The sequence below is a fragment of the Falco punctatus genome (assembly GCF_963210335.1).
Source record: "Falco punctatus genome assembly, chromosome: 18".
Lineage (NCBI taxonomy): Eukaryota > Metazoa > Chordata > Aves > Falconiformes > Falconidae > Falco > Falco punctatus.
In genome coordinates, this window is record NC_137598.1 from 4,877,611 (window position 1) to 4,899,353 (window position 21,743).

At 52.9% G+C, this 21,743-nt stretch overlaps 1 protein-coding gene across 1 annotated transcript; it reads right to left on the reverse strand.

Moving 5' to 3' along the window:
- Window positions 1-4,705: 4,705 nt before the first annotated feature.
- LOC308054740 (aquaporin-5-like) lies at window positions 4,706-21,743 on the reverse strand. Its single transcript, XM_080368008.1, has 4 exons — window positions 12,537-21,743; window positions 10,937-11,101; window positions 10,584-10,667; window positions 4,706-9,995 (listed from the first exon to the last, which is right to left on the reverse strand). The coding sequence occupies exons 1-4, from the start codon at window positions 12,897-12,899 to the stop codon at window positions 9,810-9,812; spliced, it is 798 nt and encodes a 265-aa protein (XP_080224134.1). The 5' UTR covers window positions 12,900-21,743; the 3' UTR covers window positions 4,706-9,809.

A 21,743-nucleotide genomic window follows, 5' to 3' on the forward strand; every position in this document is an offset into this window, starting at 1 on the left:
CCTGCCCACCTCTGCGTCCTGGGCTCTGTAAGCATGGGGAGAGGCAGGAGGAGCCAGGCTGCTCCGGTGGGGATGGTGGCACAATGGCTGTGCTGGGCTGTCCGAAATCAGGCTGTAAACGAGATGAGTTTGTGCTTAAGCCTGCTCTTAAATTATAACACAGACCTGCTGAGCCCCATTCTGCCAGCAGCCGGTCTGAGGCCATTCTGCTGCATTTCTGACCTGCTGAGCACCATTCTGCCTGGTGCTGAGGTCTGGCTGCCGTCCCTCGATGCCTGATGCCTCCATGCCACAGCCTGAAGGCAACCACAGAGCCACCACAGACACGTCAAACCGCTCCGGTACTACCGTCCCGTAGCTGCTGGTGCGGCGCCACATACCCAGCGATAGTTAATTTTGGAGGGATTTGCTGCAAGCAAGGAGGAGTAAAGGCTTTGGCTTCACCTTCTTGGATCCGCTGCAAGGAGACCTTCATTCCCCACAAAGGAGCATTTCAGTGCAAGAGAGAAGGGGATGGAAAAGCCCTCCCCTCCCTGTGTCCCCCCCCCCCCCCCCCCCCCATGGTTCAGAGCCCGGTGCCCCATGAGCCGGTGCTCTCCATCTCATCGTCCCCACGGCCGAAGGTGGTGGTGGGGTGTCCCCCGCTCCCCACCACTGATCGTAGGCCGTTCTGTCCCTGCATGTCAGGGCATGCTGCTCGCCGTGGCAGGGACTGCTGCCAAGGCATAACTGGGCAAAGGACCTTCTTGGGTCGGTGGTTTGACCTGAAACACCTGCAGGGTGATGCGGGGTGCGCGGTGTTGGTTTCAGCATCTTTAGGGCTTTTTTTTCCCTGTGTTTTGCTTTACAGGTGTTTAAGAGCAAAGGGAGGGCTGTTAAAGAAAGAGATTCTGTGTTCCCAGCAGAAATTTGGCAGCTCTGGAGGGCCGTGGATTATTTTCCTGCCTCTTTTCCCCTTGGTACATGCTTTTTTAGGCAAGAAACAGTATCTGCCTTTGATGCTGCAGAGTCAAGGGCCTGCAGACTCCTGGCTTGTGCTCATGGCTGACCTTAATGCCAGGGAGGAAGAGTGTGGTGGGAGGCAGAGGTGGTGCCAAGCTACGTGGCAGGCTGTGACGAGCTCATTTGGAGACATGAACCCTTAAGAACAGGGGTCGGTGCCGTGTAGCCCTTCCCAACATCAAGCCCAGGCTGTGCCTGCCCCGTGGTGGATCTCCATTTTCGATGACTCGATTACTTTTCTCCCTTTGTTGCTAAGGCAGCAGAAGGAAACGGGGTGAGATCCCTCTTGCCCCCAGCTCCCATTGCTCTCCTGTCCCCAGGCATCGTTCATGAGCACGAAGCGTCCACGATACACGCACGGCAAGGCAAGCCATTGGGTGCCAAGGGCATGCCTCCCACTGGGGAACTTGAACGTGAGCCTGGAGAAGTGGCAGCAGCTTCATTAGCAGATGCTTGAACGAGAAACCAGCTTGCTCCAGTGCTGGGCTGGGGGGTGGGCGAGCTAAAGGGGAATTGCAGGTAAAACGCGTAGGGGTCAAGCAGGGGGCTCTCCCATGTGGGGTCTGGACACCTGGTGGGTACCAGCCATGGTGGCACTGCTGCAGGAGTGTCCCTGCTCCTCCTCGTCGGTGGGAGCTGCTGGTCCTCGGGGATCACATGAAGGTCAGGTCCCAGGCTCAGTCCTTTCACCCGGGTTAACTAGCACGTCGTGCCTCCCTGGGCTAAAGCACCAGCAGTCAGCCTCAGCAGGTGGAGCAGGATGCAGGACACCTGGCTGCACCCTGCCTGCCTACAAAGCCTGATGCTCGGTCCCTCTGTGGTCTCCAGTTCTGCTCCCTGGCCGCCCTTCTGTGCTGTCCACATGATCCTTTGCAGCGAGAGGTGGGTGCTTCCCTTTCCCTTCGGGAGGAGAGCGGGTGCTGAGCGGTGCTGGGTGCTGTTGGGTGGTTTTGAGCAAGCTGTGGGTGCGCTGAGCTGGCTTGGCCCCTCGGGGCACCCTGGCCCAGCACCAGGCGATTGCTGGCTCATGCTGGAGCCCTGCAGGAGCTGAACTGGGGCAGCTGTGGGCAAGCTACGCTGGGAGCCCCTGGGGCGATGCCCGTGGGGCTGGGTGGCTGTGGGAAGGTTTGGCTCGATGTGCATTCAGCCTGCCAAAACCCCTGATTTAGGATCGGGGTGGGTGGTGGTTTTTACAATTGCCCTCCTTTATCTGAGACAAAGGAGACTGTGGTTAATGGTTTATTTCTGCTAAATGTCCCCTTGGCTTTGAAATGTGGGAAACGTAGTCAGGTTTATTTTTTTACCTGCCTCTTCTTCCTGCCCATAAATAAAAATCTTACAGACCCTAATGAGACAAGTTACCATTGTGCGTGGGCTAAAAAGTCCTGAGTAGAGGCTGGAGCAGATGTGGCAGAGGTTTTAATTTCACCCTCTTGATTTCTCTGGGCCCTTAGCAGGCTTGTGTGTGATTAAATAACCCTTGACTTCTCAGCTTTGCAAAACATCCCCTGTTAGAGACCTTCTTTGGCTGTTTGCAGTGGCTTTTAGTTTGGCAGCAACTTTGGTACCAGACTGATGAAACCTGATCGTGCCATAAATCAAAACTTCTTTGCATTCAAATGCAACAATTAATCCTGGGTGTGTTGGTGCAATTAGATGACAAATTATGCCTCAAGATTCACTTGCTTGTTTATGTAGAGAAGCTGTGTTTGCTCAGCCGGGGATGTTTGGCTAAGGTTGTCAATCTACCCCAGGGGATGTCGAGTGATAAACCTGGGGAGCTGCACCCTGCTGCAGCTGCAGAATTCGGACCCTTTGGCCTCAGCAACTTCACCCGGACACTGCGGGGTTGCCTGCCCACTCGCACCAACTGCTTTTTGGAGAGCTTGAATTGTCTGAGCCCTCCGCTTCCCTGAGGTGTTCGTGCAGCATTAATCCTTGCGATGCTCAAGCCATGTACAGGAGGATTTGAGCCCCACCAGGCTGGGGTGGGCATTGCCTCCAGACCTGCAGCTCACAGGTGGAAATGCTCCTGATAGTCGTGTCTAGTTCTGAGACTGCAGGTCTGTTGCTAAATAGCCAAATAAACAGATATATATATAGCTATAAAATAGTCAAATAAATAGCACAAGCTGAAACCCCAGTCACTAATGTGCTGCTGGATGTTTGCTGGGTGTGCTGCAGGATGTCTCATTTACAGGTTGTCTTGGAGTCTGCCTTGATGTGGGTGGATGCCCTCCGCGCTGGGGAAGAGTCTTATTAATGTGACGAGGGGGGTGTTTTGCTTGAATCACTGAAAAGTTGGGGTGGCGGCTGGAGCAAAGGTGCGTTCTTGGATGTGTGGCTGTTTCCACGGGGGAAAAAAAAAAATAAAAGAGTATTTGGGGGTTGAATGGGGGATGGAGAAGGGATGAGTAGACTGAAGCACAAGCTGTTGTTGTGGGGACGCTGCCTGCAGAGAGGCAGAGCTGGGCTCTGCTGGTTTGTGATGTGGTTTCAGCTGTGGGTTTAGTGCAAAACCCGAACACAGGGGCAATGTGGCAAAAATCCAGGACAAAGACCTATAGATAAAAAGCCTGTTGATGTCACTGGTGCGAGTTGGTTCTGTTTATACACGGAACTTAAATGAAGGTTTTATCTACTGATTAACTGTCCTTACAGGATTTCTTTGTGAAACACCCATAGATGTTTTCTTATCTGCTTGGAACAAAATAAGCTGATAGCGTTTTATACCTCTTTCCCTTATGATGGTGATTGGTGCTGATAGCAGCTGTTGTAATTCCTATGGACTCTGATCTCCAAGTGGGGGGCAGCGGCTCCCAGTGAGAAAGCAACTGGCTTTTCGGAGAAGTAGCTTAAAAAATAAGGAATTATTTTAAAAGAATGGAAAAAGGGCTTATTTTCTCTAGCTGATGCAGCTTTGGCAGGAAAACAGCTGCTCTGTCACCAAATACAGCACCTGGCTATGAGGGGAAAATCCCAACTGTCAAAGGCTGAAGTAATTGTTGGGGAAGGGCAATTGCTTTTTCTTTTTTTGTGGCCTTTTTAAAAAAAAAAAAAAAGCAAACTGTGTGGGACACTTTAAGTTTGTTTTCACCCATTATTTTTTTCCAGGCTGCACAAGAGGGCATTATATCAACCTGCAGCTGCACCTTGCTTGGGCAAAAGAGCTCTCGCTGTCTTGCCAAACCGGATTAATGTCAGGCAAGCAGAGAGGGGCCTGTATCCTGGAGGACAGATGCCAGAGGATTTATTTTGTTGGGTGGTGGTTATTTTTTAGGGGTTGTTTCTGAGCTGAACCGCTTCCCGGATCTGCTGGCCAGCCCTGCAGTTTTGCTGCGTGGGAAGGGTCCGCGAGGACGGGTCCTCCCTTGCTCCTCTGCATCGTGGTGCTGTTCGGAGGCAATGAGCTTGGACACCTCTCGTTTGGGAGTAAACCAGCCCGAATCCTGAGTGGGCATCTCCCCTGGGCAAGAGCTGGGGCTGTTCGGAGGCCTCCGCTGGGCTGTGGTTTAACAAAGCTGTGCTTAATCCCCTCCTTGCTCAGTCCTTGCATTCTCCTTGCTCTCAGCAGCTGCACCCAGGAAACCCTCCCGGCTCCGGAGTTGACCTTTTCCAACAAAGCACCTTTGTCAGGCAGACCTCAGGGCTGTGGGGTTGCTTTTTTATTTTCTGTTCTTTATTTATTACTCTCTCTTCCCCCCCCCCCCCCCCCTTTTTTTTTTTTTTTCTTGATGTCACCGCCTAGCAGCACAAGGATCCATTATACGAGCCGCTGTTGGACTTTGCTTGTTTGCAGGAGGGTGATTAAGAACAAACGGGCAGCGGCGGGCTGGATCCTGGAAAGCGGAGGCCAAAAGTTTGAGCAAGAGGAAACTTGGCAGCAGAAACACAGCCCTGATCCAGCCGGCGCTGAGCCTGCTGTCCCCACGTGCCGGCGAGGGAGGGAACCTTGTTCTCACACGGGGTGCCGTGGCTGGTGTTTGGGGAAGGGCGAGTTGGGAGCACGAGTGGGTTTTTTTCCCCCTCAGGGTGACCTGTTCTGGTGAGGGATGTCCTGGTCCCCTGTCCGTTCTCCATGGAGCATCCCAGCAGAGGGCAGCAGGAGATGCCCTGGGCACCCATCGCTGTCCCATGGGTGCTGCTCCAGAGCACCCATGATTGGTGCCAGGGCAGGCTGACCCCTGTCACCTACTGGTACCCCACCTTGGGGCACCTGCTGTTAAATCCCAACTCTTCCAGGCTTTAAAAAGGCATTTTTGGGGCTGTAGGAAGGTGTTGAGGTGGGAACAAGCAAACCCATGCAGATCTGCTCCTCCCTGGTCTCACTGGACATCTTCTGTCCTTCGTCTCTTTAATTGCACAGTTTATTTGGGGGTAACACTCATCTTACCCCGTAGTTCCATGTATGATGGTGCTGCATCTGCCCATGCTCATCCCATGAGCGTGGCTACTTGTCCCAGCGGTGCCCGTTGCCGGTGGGTACCAAAGCCTGGCGCGATGCGCTGCTGCGTCCCACCCCCGATCATGTGTGATGCGAGCCAGTGAGCAAAATACAAATGACGGCGGCTGACCCTCAGGCGGGGGCTGCGTTGCCCGGCCAGGGTGATGCCTTTCGACAACAGGAAGGGTGGCTGCTGGCCCTCGGCGGCTGCGTGAGCTGTTTGCTGGCTGGCAGTGAATCGGCACTGCAGCACCCGAGTAGGAGGGGGAGGACTCGCTGCGTGCGCCAAAGAGGAGGTGGGTGCTGGCAGAGCCTGTGCCATGACTAACGCAGACACCCAGCCTGGCCTCTGCCCTTCTCTGCGCCCAGGTTTCTCTGTCGGTAGTGTGTTTCTGGAGAGCGGCAGTGCCCGGCAGCCGTGGTTGATGCACTGGGAACGTTGTCTGCCAGCCTGGCGCAGCTGCTGGCGTGGTGCAGAGCTGTGTGCGGGGGCGGGGGGTCTTGGGTTGGCTTCCTTGTGGCTCACCTTGGTCCCTGGCTGCTGGGGACTCTGTAGCAAAGCGGTTGAAATAAATCCTGCTGGAGGGGGTTTTGCTTCCCCATGCCGCCTGCGCTTTATCGCAGCACTTGGGCTGCAGTAGCCCTCTGCAATGTTTCCATCTTCCCTGGCATCCGCTTGCGTTTCTCTTTCATCTCTCACCTCGTTTTCAACGAGCAGGGTTGGGCACTGCTCTGCTTTGGTCTCCAGGTGAAACCAGCCTCGTGCTTTTCACGTGGAGTCAGAAACTGTGGCTTTAAGCAAAGCACTTATGGTTGCAAGATAGTCTGAGCTGGTGGAAGGGATGTGCACCCAAATTGTGGAGCATTATCTGTTCTTGCTCAGGGCAGAGTGATGGTGAGAGTGGGGGCTGACCCTTTGCAAGGGACTGAAGCGAAGAGGCACTTGCAGCCCAGTGAAAAATCTTTAATTGGGATGTTACCAACGGGTCCTGCCTCTCCTCAAGCACCTCGTTGCTTCTCCAGTCTCAACAGTGGCCCAGTGAACTTTAGCTGAGACACAGAACCACTAGAGACCTTCCTTAAGCAGACTGAAAGCCCTTTGTGTACAAAGATAGAACATTTCTAAATTGTTACAACATGTGAAAATATGGTTTTCCTACCTTCCAGGGGAAAAAAAAACAAAACCACAAACTTTTAAAGCTGTGCAGTATTTACCTGCTAATGGAAAAGATAATCAAGAGTGAGAAATAGTCTGTGAAATCCTCTCAGTGCAAAGAAATTACTAGTAGGCACGTTCAGGGAACAACTGCATCCATTGCCCCTTCTCGGCAAATATGTACAAGGATGGTATGGTGAGGTGCTTTGCTGTAATAGCTTCACCTGGTGATATATCCCTAAAATAGACAAGGGGGGGGGGGGGGGGGGGGAAGCTGGTAATACAAATCACCAAAATAGTTGACTTTATTAATAAAATGAAAAGGTGCTGGATCTATTGGGCCATGAGGAAGGGTGGGCGGCAGTGCGGGTGCGTGGGCTGGGGGTGCACCAGGATGCTGCTGCCGTGGGAGCTCCTGTTTTGGGGAGAAGCTGGGAAAAGGAGCGTGACGTAGCTGTGACTGTCTTACTGTGCACGACAGGTAAATCTGGTTTGAATGCACAGGGATTATGCCAGCCCTCGCTGTGTCTGCTGAAATAAAGGTATTTTTTTGTGGAACGGCTATTTCTGTAAGGGAGTCTGGAATGGCTGGTGGTCAGCAGTAACAATTGCATTAAAAATGGGGCCAAATAAGCTTGAATATTTAAAAACAATAATTATTTTGCTGTTTCTGGGCAGGTGAGAGCAGTCAGGACCTCTGGGTTTCCCAGCTGTGGCCTGGGCTCTGCACCGGTGAAGGTGAGGTCACGGTGCTCGCTGGATGCCAGGGTTTGGTCTGGATTAAATGCGACGTGGACCAGTGGGAAGTTGGGTGGGGAAGGAGCACCAGGCTTCCGTAGCGGGTAGGGATGCTGCTGGCTTCACTGGCGTGCTCACCAGGCGCCAGCCTGCTCTTACCCTGTGCTTTATGGTCCGCCCATGCCTGTGCGTTGGGGAAGGGGGTTAAGTGCTTGTGCCCCCCCTCCTGCTGCCCCCAGCCCTGCGTGGGGCCATCCTGCCTGTGTTTTCAAGCCAGGCCCTGGATGCTTTTCGTGCTGACGCAAACCTGCTGCTGCAGGATCCTCTGATTCATCCCCACGGAGGGCTCACACCCAGGCTGGGCTTCTTCTGGTTGTTGATCGTGCTGATGGTGCCGGCGTGGGCTGGGCCCTCCGCGGGGTGCTGTGGTGGTCTCTGATTCCCACTGTGGGATGGGGTGTGTAGGGAATGCCAGGGCTCCTGGATCCCTTCTCTGGTGCTGGGTGGATGGGGTTTAGAGCAGCAAAGCAAGGGGGATGCCCAAGGTTCCCTGCTTTGGGGGGAGCTGGATGCACTCTTTGGGTGAATCTTCAGGGTCTAGGGGTGCAGTGGAAGGAGACTGTGAGATGCCGCTTTTGGGGATGCTGAGCTGCTCCAGCCCCACGCTGCACCGTGGGTTGCTCTGGCAGGGGTGCCTCTGGGATCTGGAGGTGCTTTAGTGTTTCTCCAGGCCCAGCGTTTAGAGCATTTCCCACGCCACATGCGACCGTGCTGACCTTTCCCAATGAGAAAGGGGCTTCACGTCCTTCCCTTTTACAAAAGAGGAACCTGAGGTGCGGAAGAGTCGTAGATCTCAGCCCGTTGCTGGGGAGGGGTGAGGTGGGGGGGTTAAGACAGCACGGGGTTGCATTTTTAGCTTCGTAGATCTGCTGCTGACCCCTGTGAGCCAAACTAAGGGCTTTTCCTCCTCCTCTGCTCCTCCTGCTTGTTACCAACTGTTGAACTGGGGGTGAGCAGAGGAAAACAAGGGGTAAGTGCCTGCTGCTGCCCAGGCTCATGCAGTGCTGCAGCCTGGATTGCAAATCTGCTTAGGTGTGTGAAAATACAGCTGATGCTCCCAATTGTCCCCAGCACCGCCGTGCGAAGGCGGTGTAACTCACCTGATTGGGATCAGGGAGCTCCCAGGCCACTGTATCCCACCTCCTCAGGGGTCTGCACTCAGCGGAGACCTCTTCTTTGCAGCAAGGAGAAGGGGCTGTGATGGTGGAGCTTTGCATGGGGGTGGATGTAGGGAGCCAGAGGGAGGGACGGCTGGGACAGTGCCAGCATGCGGTGTCCCCATGCCCAGGTTGGGAGCGAGGTGCTTTGGCAGAGGGTTGTGGCAGAACTGGAAGAGCAGGGCTGCAGCAGAAGGTCAGGGCGAAGGTGTGGGTTTGACACCTGGCAAGGGGGCTGGGGAGCGTTGTGGGTCAGTTTTTGAGGGCACCCATGGAGCTGTCTGGGAGAACTGGTATGGCAGAAAGCCGTGCCTGAGTCAAACTGGCAAAGCGCATGGAAGATTGCTGCTGGCTCCTCCCAGCCTCTGCCAGCCTCCGAGATGGGCTCCCATCTGCCCGGACCTGGCACCCTGCTGGAGGAACCTCCTGTGCTCGCCCCTCTCCAACACTAGTGCCTGTTTTCCCTTGTCAGGATTAATGACTGTCGCCTCCCAAACCACCTGCCTGTGGTACCAGCTGCTGCAGGATCTGGGATCCAAGTGCTTGCTCTTACCCTGGCTCTCTGGGATGGCTTGGCATCCAGCTTAATCCATTTCTCCCCTTAACATTTGATAGCCAAGCATATTTGTGCCCGTGACTCCTTTAAAATTTCCTTTATTCACAATAAATAATATTCTATATTACAAAGATCTCCACATAAAATCCAAAAATCACTTTCCTTCTGCAGCCACAAATAAGTAGGACTCACCAGCATCAGCTAATGCATGAAAGAGCATCTATAAGCAGCGTGGGCCCTGTGGCAGGGAGAAAGGGGGGGGGGGGGGGGGGCTGCTACACCCACCTGCCCGAAGCTGTCATTCTTCTGTGCTGGTACCTACACGGTATTTCCATCCCCTGGGCCGTCAGAGGCAGGGGTGAAATCCTGTGTGTGCCAGAACGTGTGGTCTCGAGCCTCTGGGAATCGTGGCAGTGTCCCACCTGGGTGGGCTGCCCTGGGCTGAGGCTCCTTTGGTGGGCTTAGGTGGCTGCAGCTAAGCTAGGAGAGGTTCTAGCGCTCAGGTAGAGGGATTATATACAGACACTGCAATAGTCCTTTCTTTCTTAGGCACTTAGGTCTTTGAGTTACAAGACTTTTGCTGAAGAGCCTGCCGTAGCTGGGTTTGGTGCACACATGAGCCCATGTGTGGGGCTTCCTCCCCTCCTTCTGCTTGGTTGGTTGTTGTTTGGGGTTTTTTTTTTTCCCCAGCTGTTCCTATGGTGGGGTCAACTCCATGGACTTCTTCCTCTCCTCTCTCTGCTCTTCCCACTCCTCCTCTGACTCATAGGTGCCCTTGATGATGGCAACCCTATCTGACATGTTCATGCAGTAGGGGACGAGGATGTAGAAGTAGAGCAGAGCGGCCAAGCAAGCCCCAAGGATGGGTCCAACCCAGAACACCTAGAAAGCAACAAGGGAGAGAGTGAGAGCAGGTCTCGGAGGCTGGTGTGCCAGGTCCAGCCATCGCACCAGCATTCCTCACTGCTCCACATCCTAGCCCTTGGAGAGATGCAGATACCCATTCCAGCAGACTTCTTGGGCTGAATTCGCCTCAGCCTTTGCTTGCTGAAGACATCGAGCTCTTTGTGACGCAGAGATGCGGTGTGCTAGGGAGGAGGCACCAATGCTGCTCTGCAAGACTGGGTCTGGGCCTGCAGGTGGTGCTGGGCCAGTGGAAAACCTAAACTGGGCTTCTTTGTAGGCTTTATTGACCTCAGATGATGCCCTTGCTCAGCGCACACTGTTGCACTGCAGGTTTACGCTCGTCCCCTTGCCGGCTCTGTGCCGTGGGGGTAACCTCTTGTCCCCCTCGATGCATAGGGGACATCCTTCATTCTCCAACCCCCTTTTATCCTTTCAGGCCTGAGATGGGCTCTGGAACACCCAGCCCTGTAACCCCTGGGGTCATCTCTGCCCCCTCCCCTCGTTGCCGGCATATGGCCCTGGCAGCCTCCCAGCCGGCCGCCCCAGCGCGCTGCTGATGCTCACCCAGTGCGCTGGGCTGAACCTCCTCACGATGACCGCGGGCCCGAAGGACCGGGCTGGGTTCATGGAGCAGCCGGTGAAGTAGATCTGTCGGTGTGGGAAGGAAACCGGGTTAAGGTGCATCGCGTCACTCAGCAGACACAAGCAGCTTTTTCAGAAGCAGGGACTGAAATGGCCCCCGATGCTCTCACTTGCAGAGGGGTGCAGGTCCCCCCATCCTCATGGAGAAGGAGCCCCAGTATATCCCATGTTGGCTCTCCCAGTGCAACTCCCTCTGGGATAAACCACGTGAGAGTGTTGTGGGGAGCCTCCTCTGAGCAGGACCCTCTGCCCTGTCCTCCTGCCTGGATACTCACCCCCACCAAGTGGCCTAAGGCAACGGAGAAGCCGATGGACAGCGCCGGGGAGCCCACGTTGCCGTTCCTGCGGTTGTCTGTGGATGCGAAGATGCATGCGGCCAGCTGGAAGGTGAGGATGATCTCCACCACGAGGGCCTGGCCCGGGGTCGTGTTGTTGTTGAGCTGTAGACCATTGAGAATGACAAGAGTTAACCACCCCTGGGGCTTGGCATCGCCAGCAGGGCTCTTGGGTGCTTTTCTGGTGGGTTTGGGTTGGCAAAGCCACCATGAGGAGCTCCCCTGGGTCCCCTGCCCATCCCTGGGGCACAAGGTGCTGTGCCAGCCGCTGCTCAGGCTCACTGCTCCTTTGCCCGAAAGGGAAAAAAAAATATCTCTCCTTCTGTTTAATGCTCCAAAATCTGTCTCCCCGAGCCCTTCCCTTCCCGGGGGTCTCCACATCTCTCTCCACTTGCTTGTCTCTGCAACACTCAGCCCTTTCCTACCAAATCCCATGCTGATTTGTCCCTTTTCCCCTTCATTCCTCTCCCCCTTGATCCTGGCGAGTGGTCATATCCTGACTCTTCTCCCCTCTGCTTTGCAGAGCACCTCCCAGGAGGCTGGGAGCAGCCAGCACCCCCACCGAGCGCGCAGGATGAGGGGTGAGGGTTGGGATGAATGTGGGGGTGCAGCCATGGGGGCAAGACGGGTGGTTGTTGTCCCAGTGCCTCTGCACTAACCGCTGGGGACTGTTAGATGGACTCAACCCTCCTGGGCATGGGAAGGGCAAAGTGACCCGAGTTGTCATTGCAGCTTGTTTTTGAGCTAAAGCTGACTGGTTTGGGACATGGAGCGTGTGGGACTAAGGTGCTGCAGCACCTCGTCCAAGTGATGGAACCCTCTGCAACATGGCTGTGCTGCTGGGGCGGGGGGGGGGGGGTCCAGACCTAGCCATGGTTGGAGCAGTAGCTCCACTGCTCCCTTTTCAGGTGGTTTCCCAGTGCTGCCCAGGGTTTGAGACCTGCTCCTTGTCCCTGCTTTATTGCAGAGGGTCCCACTGTCTCTCCTCCTTCTCCCAGAGCAGCCCCTGCCTCTTGCAGCCTCCTTGCACCCTCCCATCATTGCTCCTTCTTGAGCTCTTCTCCGTCACCTCTCTCCACCAGGCTCCCCCAGCACACCGGTTCCAGTGGGCTTCTGCTCCCCCTGCCCATACTGGTTTGACTGGGCTCTGCTCCCTGCCCTCCCCCCTGCATCCTGGCACAGCTCCTATCCCAGCTCTAATCTCCAGGTGGAGAGGCTGCAGTCAAGAACATCTCAATGGTGCAGGTGACTCACTCAGGCCCTTAGGATAGAGGAAGCACTTATTAAAGGAGGAAAAAAACACGCCGTTCATTACCCCACACAATAAAGCTGTCATGTCACTGCTCTGCTGGCTGTGCCGGTGTTTGCTCCTGTCCCATCCCCATCCCTCTGTGCATGCAGGACGACGTGCCGAGACCAACCGTCTTTATGGATTTGGTGCTCGGGGTTGATGCTGGCACCGGGTCCTTGCTCAGAAGGAGAGGGAAGGAGAGGAAAGCCCGCGTGGCCAGGTGAGCCATCTCAGGGTAGGGAGACTTACCGCATTGATGGCCAGGTTGCCACGGGTGTTGGCTGGTGTCACGCCGTAGAGGATGCCAGCCCCAGCAATGGCCCCAACCAGTTGGGCGATCACGTAGAAGAGCGTCCGGAGGAAGGAGATCTGGTTCCCGACAAAGAAGGCGATGGTCACCGCCGGGTTGATGTGGGCGCCGCTGATGTGGCCAAATGCCTGCACCAACGTGCCGATGGCCAGGCCAAACGCCAGGGAGATCTGAAGGATGCTGGGGAGGGCAGACGGCCACTTCAGGGCTGAGCCGAGGCCGATGAAGACAAAGATGAGCGTGGAGATAAACTCGACGAAGACAGAGCGAGCAAAGGCCAGGGTTAATATTTCCTTCTTCATGGTGGGAGCTGGTGGAGAGCAGCTAGGAAGGAAGAAAGTTTAGGTTTCGTCTGTCTCCAGGCTCTTCTGCCTGCACCCAGTTGTAGGGCCATACCTATCTATATATGCAAGAGCAGCAGGGAGCTGTCTTACAAGGCGGTGGGTGGAGCCATGGAATTAGCCAGTCCTCCCAAATTATCATGTGAAACTGGAAAAGTTTCCATCCGAAAATAACTTCGGAGCCTCTTGGTGAACCAGTGACTCAGATATTGGTGGCATTTCTTTCTCTTTCTCTCTGCAAACAAAGAGCCCCTATAGAGTGTCTCTGTGGTTGTTAGATAACGCGGTTGCATAACGATGCTGTGCTCCCTCCTCTGCTTTTCCCTTTTACTACCTCTCGACAGGTTCTGGGTGTTTCGTTAGTAGAGGTGTAGTTCATATTCCCTTCCTCTGCCTGCTGGCAGACTGGAGAGGGCTGTATTTTTGTTAGAAGCTTTGTTGCCGGTGTCGGGCTGGTGGAGTTCTCCTGGGGCAGGGCTCCCCGTGCGTTCAGTTTACACGGGATGTTGAAATGTAAAGCGAAGTTAAGCACCTGGAGCTGCTCCCAGACAGCTCAACTCCAGGGAGCGGGTGGCTTGCAATGGTCCTGGGAGCAGGGCAGCGCCTGGGGGATGCTCTGCCTGGATGCGGGCTGCGTGGGATGGGGTGGCTGGGGTAAAGAGGGCTGACCACTGCAGAGCCTGGCTGTGGACTGCTTTGCTGCTCCTTACAGCGTGTTGTGGGTTTTTTTTTTGGTTTTGGCAGTCAGGGGGTGCAGGGTGCTCGCTGCCTGCAGCCAGCGAGGGTGTATCCTACTCCTGTCATCTTGGGCCCTTTTCTTTTCTTTTTGCCTTTTAAGCTATTGCACAACAAGGCCAATGATTTTGTTCTTGGGAACGCCAGCGTAAAGCTGCGGGCTTTGCATGGGCACAGGCCATGTTTACACGTCTCCTTTCATGTGCCTGTGGTGCTGCCCTTTGTCCTAAACCTGTCCAGCTGTAAACCCTTGGCAGGCAGGGAGCAGAGCGGGGAGGCTCTCAGCACCGTGCAACACAGAGATGTTGAGGACTGATGTTTTGGGGTGGAAAAAGGCTCTGGTGACACTTAACAATGAGTTCTTGGTTCCCTTGTAGCCCTTGCAGCCTTGTGCCAGGAATAATTGATTGATTTTTATTTTTTTTTTTTTTTTAAATGGGTTTGGGTGCCAGATCTGCTCTCCTTGCTTGGCTGATTGCATCTCGCCTTTCTCAAGCGATGCCATCCCTCCATGCTGAAAGCAGAGAGCCCAGGCTGAGGTTCTCCACGGCTGCCACGCGCCTCCGCAGAAGCAGTTGTACTCCAGCACCTGGTGAGCAGCGCTGTACATGCAGGAGATCGGTAAAACCGTTTTAATCCCTCTTTAAATTTAAAAAGTGCTTAAAAAGTTGCATTCGCTGCTGCCTTCTGCTGGGTGCAGTCAGACCTGCACGTGTCCTGTGCGGCCAAAAGCTAGGAGGGATTCTTCTTCAGAGCCAAAAGAGTGGACTTCTTCTTCCAGAGCTGAAAATAAATAAGCCTTTCTCCTCCAGCTGTACCCAAAGTCCTGAGCTCAGCAAACAGACCTGGTGAGTCTTGAGGGACCAAGGATCCGTTACAGCATTAATTCCTGATAATGGTTTTCTCCTGGTTCTGCTGATCCTGGGGCAGATTGCAGAGTTAAAAGACCAGATCTGTTATCCTAGAAACACCTGGTCCGTTGGCGCGTTTTGGTGAAAGTTTTGCAACCTGGTATTTCAAGACACCTCTGGCCAGGTTCCAGCTGGAGTAATTGCTTGCCGCTTCCCTTCAGCCCTGTCTGTGGCTCCAGCTGGATAAAACGTGCCTTGTTCCCATCCTCCAAACCCTTTTGGAACGCGCCCACCACCCATCTCCCTTGGAGGTGGCTGTGTTTTGCTGGCAGCTCCTCCGCCACGTGCCTCACCTCAGCTAAAAAGCAGCGTTGAGCCGAGAGACACTCTCCAGGATCCCAGCTGTGGATAATAACCTCCCAGAAAAATCCTCTGGCCGACTAGGAGCTACAATCAAATAAAGCTGGAAATGATGGGGAGAACTTCTGGAGAGAAGCAAGATGTTTGCGAGGCTGTTTGCTAGACTTGCCCCACTGGGACATTCCTGCTTGGCTTCTCTGATGTCTAACCGTGTTGAGCAGGTGTTGGGAAGGTTCCTTCTCCTCTCCCCGGCTGCCTGCCCTCCGAGGAGCTTGTGTGAGCTGAAAGTACCTTTGATGTGTCAAATTTAATTGAATTGGGCAAGACGTTGAGGAGGCATTATGCAGGTCGCTGCTGACAGACGGACACCTACGTGGTGGGGTCACGCACGCCTTGTTTCACCCCAGGCTTTTGGAGGAAAGACGACGAGGAGGCTTTTTGCAAGGAGGACGGGTTTGGCTGTCTCCCTCCTCCTCCTCGCTGGCATCTGCAGGCAAACAACACGACCAAAAATCGCCCACGTTTACCACTCCGTCGCTGGGCAAGGTGGGCACTGGGGACCCAAGCCCACTGCCGGGTTGGGGTGCAGGATGCCCAGGTGGGAGGAAGGCAGCTGGTGCCTCATCCTCGCCCGGGGCCCTCCCAAGGCTCTGCCTCACCTGCGGAGGCGTGTGTGTTATTAACTGAATACGTGTGTCGGTCCCTGTTGTCCCCAGTTTGCTGATTTCATTTTCTGAGCCCTCACGGGGCTGCTATTAACTTGTCATTTCTGTGGCAGTCCAGATTTGATGAGTTCAATCCCGTGTTGGACCTCAGAGCCTGGCAGGTGGTGTTGCAGGCAGCTAAATCCAGAATTTAAATGCTGCTGGGTCCTAGACCAGCCTGGTTTTTGGGTTTCCTCCCTCACCTGGCTCTGTATCTTGACCAAGGACCTTAAATCTGGCGCAATAATACAAGCAGGAATAATAATAGTAATATCAGACAACTACTTCTGCTGGAATCTGTGATTAGCTGGGATTAGATGGCCAGAGGAGAAAGTTTGGTTTAGTTTGGTTTTAAGAGAGAGGGTGTATCTTGCTGGCTCGGCTTTGGGAGTTTGCAGCAAGCTGTTGGTGGGGAAAAAAATAATATGTGCTGGGAATGAAAAGTAGAGCAAGCAGCAGCAAACTTTCCCCTCCTCATCCTCAGTCCCTGGGGCTGCTTCCTGCCGTGGTGGTGGGGAAGGTGACGGTATCAGCACAAAGCCTCGCTGCTTTCTGGTGCAACGTGATGTCTCCGTACAGGTGTTTCAGATGGGGCTTTCAAGGATTTCTCTTATCTAACCCACCGTCAGCCCATGCTCCCTTTGCAGGCCAGGGATTACTCTGCTGGCCTGAGGCTGGTGGTGTTTCCACCTTCTCCTGCCCTGGAGCAACAAGGCTTTTGCTTCCCCTAGTAAACTGACCCAGCTTTGGGGCAAAAACCCTGGTGAGACTTGAGTTTGGCTTTGGGGATGTCTCAGTGTCCCTTGATGCCAACCCACTGTTTTGGCTCAAGGAGCCGGTCCTGAAGGTGTCCTCCAGCCCTTGGTGGCCGCTGTGCCGAGCTGGGTGGTCGCAGTGACCTTGTAACAGGGGAGCCTGCAAACAGGGATGATGCTTTTTAAATGCTGGATCGAGTTAATGCTTAATTACAGCATCGCTCTGCTCCTTGCTTAGAAATGGCTTGACGGTCTCTAAGGCGTACAAGTGGATGCAAATGCTTCGCGGTTGGTCTGCAGTGGAAACGCCAGCACCCTTAATAATTAATTTGCGTTGAAATCATCATTAAATGATCACATGGGGATAATAATGTGTATCAGGGAAAGCAAAGGGCTGGTTAGAAAAAAAGACCTGCACGAGATCACACAGTAAGAAAGTCGGGCTTGAAACCCTGGTGTCCTGATTTTCAGGTCTGGTCCTTTCCAGCGAAGCCACCTGCACCAGCAGCGTCGAGAGGCTGCACTTCTGCTCACCTGGTGAAATACTTGGAATTCCTACGGGCCAGCAGCCATTTATGGATGTCCTCGGGATGGAGGCACAGCTGTGTGTGGAGCAGTGGGGTTTTTCCACTTGAAATGCCTTTGCCATGGAAATGTCATCTTCGCCCATGCAGGCTTCTTTCAAGATTGCAAGGAGCACATGTGGGAATCAATGCTGAAATGGTGTGGGGGGAGGGCTGCCACCGGGAAAGCCATCCTCCCACTTTGCCTCCGCAATACCACACTGCTGGGACGGGGAGGCACGGAGCTGGTGGAGAGCACGGCCAGCTCTGGGGTGGAGGTGGTTGAGTTGCATCAAGGCAGAGCAGAACTGAAAGCACCACCAGGCTCCAAAGCACCTATGGATGCCATAAATAACAGAGAGGAATCTGGAAACTCTTAAAAGCCGAAATTCTCGCATAATCGCCTGGCTGCAGGAGCCCAAGACTTTGCAAAGCGAAAAATTGGTGACAGTACAGGGACAGCTGGTTACCTTGGTGAACTGGAAAATCAGTTTTTCACCCCATTCTGCCTCTGAGACCCAGAGAAAATGCATCAAGAAATTTCTCAACTTAAAAATTTAGGTAGTATATACTGATTAGGATTTGAAGAGACTCATGGTGCTTGCATCCCTTGTTGCATCAGGTCTGGAGCAATATTCTTGCACTCAGTGGTCTCAGGAGAAATGGCTGATTTTTATTTAGGTTGTTTGTGTTCCTGGAAAATCAGGCTGAAAATCAAAACAGAGCCTCCGGTCTGGCATCCAGACCCTTTGGCAGAGCCTTGTGAAGCAGGACTTGCTGCAAGCCAATGGGTCGGGTTGGAAGGGACTTTACAGTTCCAACCTCCTGCCATGGGGACACTTCCCACCAGACCTGGTTGCTCCAAGCCTTGTCCAGCCTGGCCTTGAACCCTTCCAGGGATCCACAGCTGCTCCGGGCACCCTGTGCCAGCTCCTCATCACCCTCACAGTAAAGAATTTCTTCCTAATCCCTGCTCTAGATCTACCCTCTTTCAGTTTAAAACCATCCCATCTTGTCCTACCACTATGGGCCCTTCTAAAAAGTCTGTCCCCATCTTTCTCAGAAGCTCCCTGTAAGTACTGAAAGGCTAACAGGTTAACAGTTGGACTCAATGATCTTAAAGGTCTTTTCCAGCCTAAACAATTCTATGATTCTGTCATTCTAAGACACCTGTAAAAGGCATCAGTCTGCATCTCATGAGGTCAGTGGGGAACGGCTGATGTTGAAGGCACAGGAGCGTGCAGAAGGGGAGATTTCCTTTGCTTGAAAATGTAACGTTACTTTTCAAAACAACATTTTGCATGTCTGTCACCTTTTGCATCTGTCCTCTCTCCCCCAGGTAGAGTTGGTGTGTTGGGAAACACTGTGGTGCCTTGGTTTGCTATCGTTCTGTGGAGAAGCTCCAAGGATGCTGGTCCCGGCAGCCTCTTCAGGTCTTGGGATGTAGCTGGTGTTTGGGCTGTGTAGTTCTGGATGCCTGCAGACCCGGTGGGATGAAGAGCGTAGCGAAGGTGGCGGGGGAATCGCCTTCAAGGGCTGCGTGACTGTGCCCTGGGTGACAACACAGTGGTCCAGATGATGTTTCTGTGAAATCCCGTATTTGTGCTGAAAACATACAGTAGTTCAGTATTTTGGCATTTAACTGGTATCTTAAAGCAATGGGACGCGTTGAGTAGGGCAGCCAAACAGCAAAGTTAAGGAAAGGGGTCTGGGCATGTCCAAAACACTCTTGAATTTTCCCAAGGATCCTGTAGTGCTTTGCAGAACGACCCCAAACCTGATCATGCTGAAGCCCTCCGTAACCCAGAGGTGGGACAGTGGGAGGTGAGGCAGAGCCTCGTGGTCTCGAGTGATGGCAGGACATGAGCAGCAATGTGGTCTGAGACGTGTCGTACAGTGGGTTTTACTTGGATTTCGTGATTGTACTGTTCGTTAAAGGTCCCTGATGAAGTTGTTAACGTATGGTGCAATAAATATTGCAGATCTTTATTGTGGAGAGTCAGGAGCTCACGGGTAGGCATGGCTGGGTGGTTTCAAAGCATTCCTCCTGCGGTCTAACATGCAAAGTGTTATCAGCTTAGCGAGGTTCTAGGTTGGTCTGTCACAACTCTGATCCCTGGGCTGCCGATCCTGCCCTCTAATTCGAGTCGTACCGGTGTAAACCTGGAATGACTGGCTCGGTTTCCTGACGGTGCAGGTTTTGGCAGTGTCATTGAAATCAACAACACGGCTCCGCAGAGAAAGCAAATTTGTGAGTGACTAGAGAAGACTTTGGCTGCTTTGGCCGCCTGAAGATGTGGTGTAGTGAGATGGCTTTGTGTCAGCCCTGGTGTGCCAGGAGCAGAATCTGGCCAGGTCAGACGTCAGAGCATCCAAGGGCTGCTGAAGCAGGGATGCTCTTTGTTTGGTGAGTCCCTGTTTTGAAGACTGGAGATGTTCTTTTAACGCCACTTTTGCCCATCAGCAGGTTGTTGGCACGAGGCAGCTGCACTTGAAGCCAGACCGGGCTGGGCAGCACTGGTGGCTGTGGGATTTAGGGTCTGGGAGGTTGCTTTATATGACTGTATATATATTATATGTCCATAAATATGTCATTGTTTGGTTTGCATGTACTAATTCAGTGGGTAGAAGTGAATTTAAAGAACTTTATTTGAAAGAGTACAGTAATTATTAGACTTTAAAACTCATTTTTGGGCTCTGTGCAGTTTATATGAGTCTTAAACATTGTCAGGGTAAATAATAAGTTAAATGCTTAGATCTGAAGGAGGAGAGGCATGTAATTAACTTGAGCATTGCCAAAAAGAAAAGAAGATTCAGCTGTATGTCATTTTAAAAAGCAAATCATTGACAGGATAACTTCTAGGTAAGTTTCTTTGGGTTTTCCTGGCATACATAGATTTGTTTTCCTTTGAAAGGTAACAAAAATACAAACTGCTTTTAAAACTGAGCATGTGGTAACTTAAATACAGTTTTATACTCTGATTTGAAACAGGATTTTAATTCCCATTGCTGGGATCAGGCAGATTTTTTTGAAAAGCCCTTTCTGAAATAATGTTCAAATGCTCTTTTGCCATTAAGGAACAACGTGGAGGACCAGAATCAATATTTTTGCTGTGGAGAATAGGTTAAACCAGTGCTAAACCTGCTGCACACCAATAGCAGCCTTCTGGGGATATTTGTATTAATTGACTAATCGAGTAAAATGGATCCTTGGCTCAACAAATAAAGCGTGATACCTGCGATGGAATTTCTCCCCTTGCTTTGCAGCCTGGAATCAGGGACAGCAAATAACAGCTAGAGGAGGTGATGCAGGAGCTGCTGCGATGCAGCTTCATGCTTCACTTGGGATGGTGAAATGAAGACCACGAAAACACCTTGTCTGGGTCAGGTGAAAATCTTGTTTATTCCTTTTCTCTCCAGCAATAGCCATTAGTACGTGTTTGGGGAAGAGCCCAGCGAGGAACAGAGGAAACTGAATTCAGTAGGAGGAGACAGGTACCAGTAGAGCACGGTGGACAAAGAGGTAGAGGAGAGCATCATTTAGTGGTGGTTCCTGTCAAAACAGTCAGAGAGAGGAAAATGATCAATTATGTTCCTTGTGATTTGGAACTGGGTCCAATCTCACTGAATATTAACAGACTTAGCCTGAATGTGGTGATGACATTTTGTGAGGGTGCAGTGCTGGGAAGACATCACCAACAGAAAAAAGCATTAGGGTGTCGTGCTGGAAATGTAGGACTTTCAGGCTAAGTAATAGAAACAGGATTAAATGAATGGTTGAAAGAGCAAAGTTGCATCCCAGAGACTAAATCAAATGCTTTGACGATGCTGGGGACCACAGCCAGGTCCTGATACAGCAGAAGAAAGGGGTGGGGGGATGGCTATGAGGCTTTGGCGTGGTGTAGCCATGGAAAAGGGGTCTGGGCTGTAGGAAGCAAATGATGAAGATCCCACCTGAAACACTTTGTGTTACCCATCTGAGAATTAGAGTGGAACGGGAACAGAGGAAAGAAAGCAAAAATCAGAGAGAAAGATCAAGCATTGAAGCTAAAGGACAACACTGGTCTGAGAACAAGCAAGCCATGAATGAATTTGGGCTGAAAATCAGGAGGTTTCTCATGGTCACAGGAGAGAGCTGTTGCAAGAGCTCCCCAGTGGGGCCAGCAGGGACTCAAGGAGACGCTTCCAGTCCCACTTCTCAGAAAGCCTCCATGTGAGCGAAGGGCATCTGTGTCCCGTGGTGGGTGGTAAACAGCGATTTGATTCCTTGCAGCAGCAAAACTTGCAGTTTGTGAGATATTTGTGGCAGGGAGTGAGCGCTCCTGCGTGCGCGCGTGTGTGTGTGTGTGTGTGCGCGCACAAACAGCTGGGCAGCCAGAAGAAGTGGGAGACAGGTGAGTAGAGTTCAACAGTAATGAGGCATCGGGTGGCAACCTCCACACCCAGCAAATGGCTATAATAACAACTCTGTGGCACCTCGGAGCTCTTTGTGAAGGGCAACAAGCTCCGCCGAGCGCTACCTGCTGCAGGGAGGACGTGGAAGGAGCCGGCCCAGGGTAGGATCCCAGTGTCCTTGTTCCTGTTGCTAATGCTGGTGGCTTTGATTTAATGGTATTTTCCCCCAGCATCAGAAAACCATCAGCCACGGGGAGAGCTGGGCAGCAGAAGGTGGGTTGGACCACCACGGTGCATCTCCCCAGGACATGAGTCAACTTGAGTTGGCCAGCAAAAATGAAGGGAAAGAGGGAGCGGTGAAATGCTGATCTGGACAAGCACCGTCTCTGAAACGGATGCCAGAGTTTTCCCTGGCTCCTCTCTTGGCCTGGGGGGTAGTCTG

Coding starts and splice junctions, on each gene's coding strand:
- LOC308054740 (XM_080368008.1), bottom strand. CDS start 12,899: ATGAAGAAGGAAATATTAACCCTGGCCTTTGCTCGCTCTGTCTTCGTC. Junction 11,102..12,536: donor GCAACCTGGCCATCAATGCG/GTAAGTCTCCCT, acceptor AATGGTCTACAG/CTCAACAACAACACGACCCC. Junction 10,668..10,936: donor CCTTAGGCCACTTGGTGGGG/GTGAGTATCCAG, acceptor CCACACCGACAG/ATCTACTTCACCGGCTGCTC.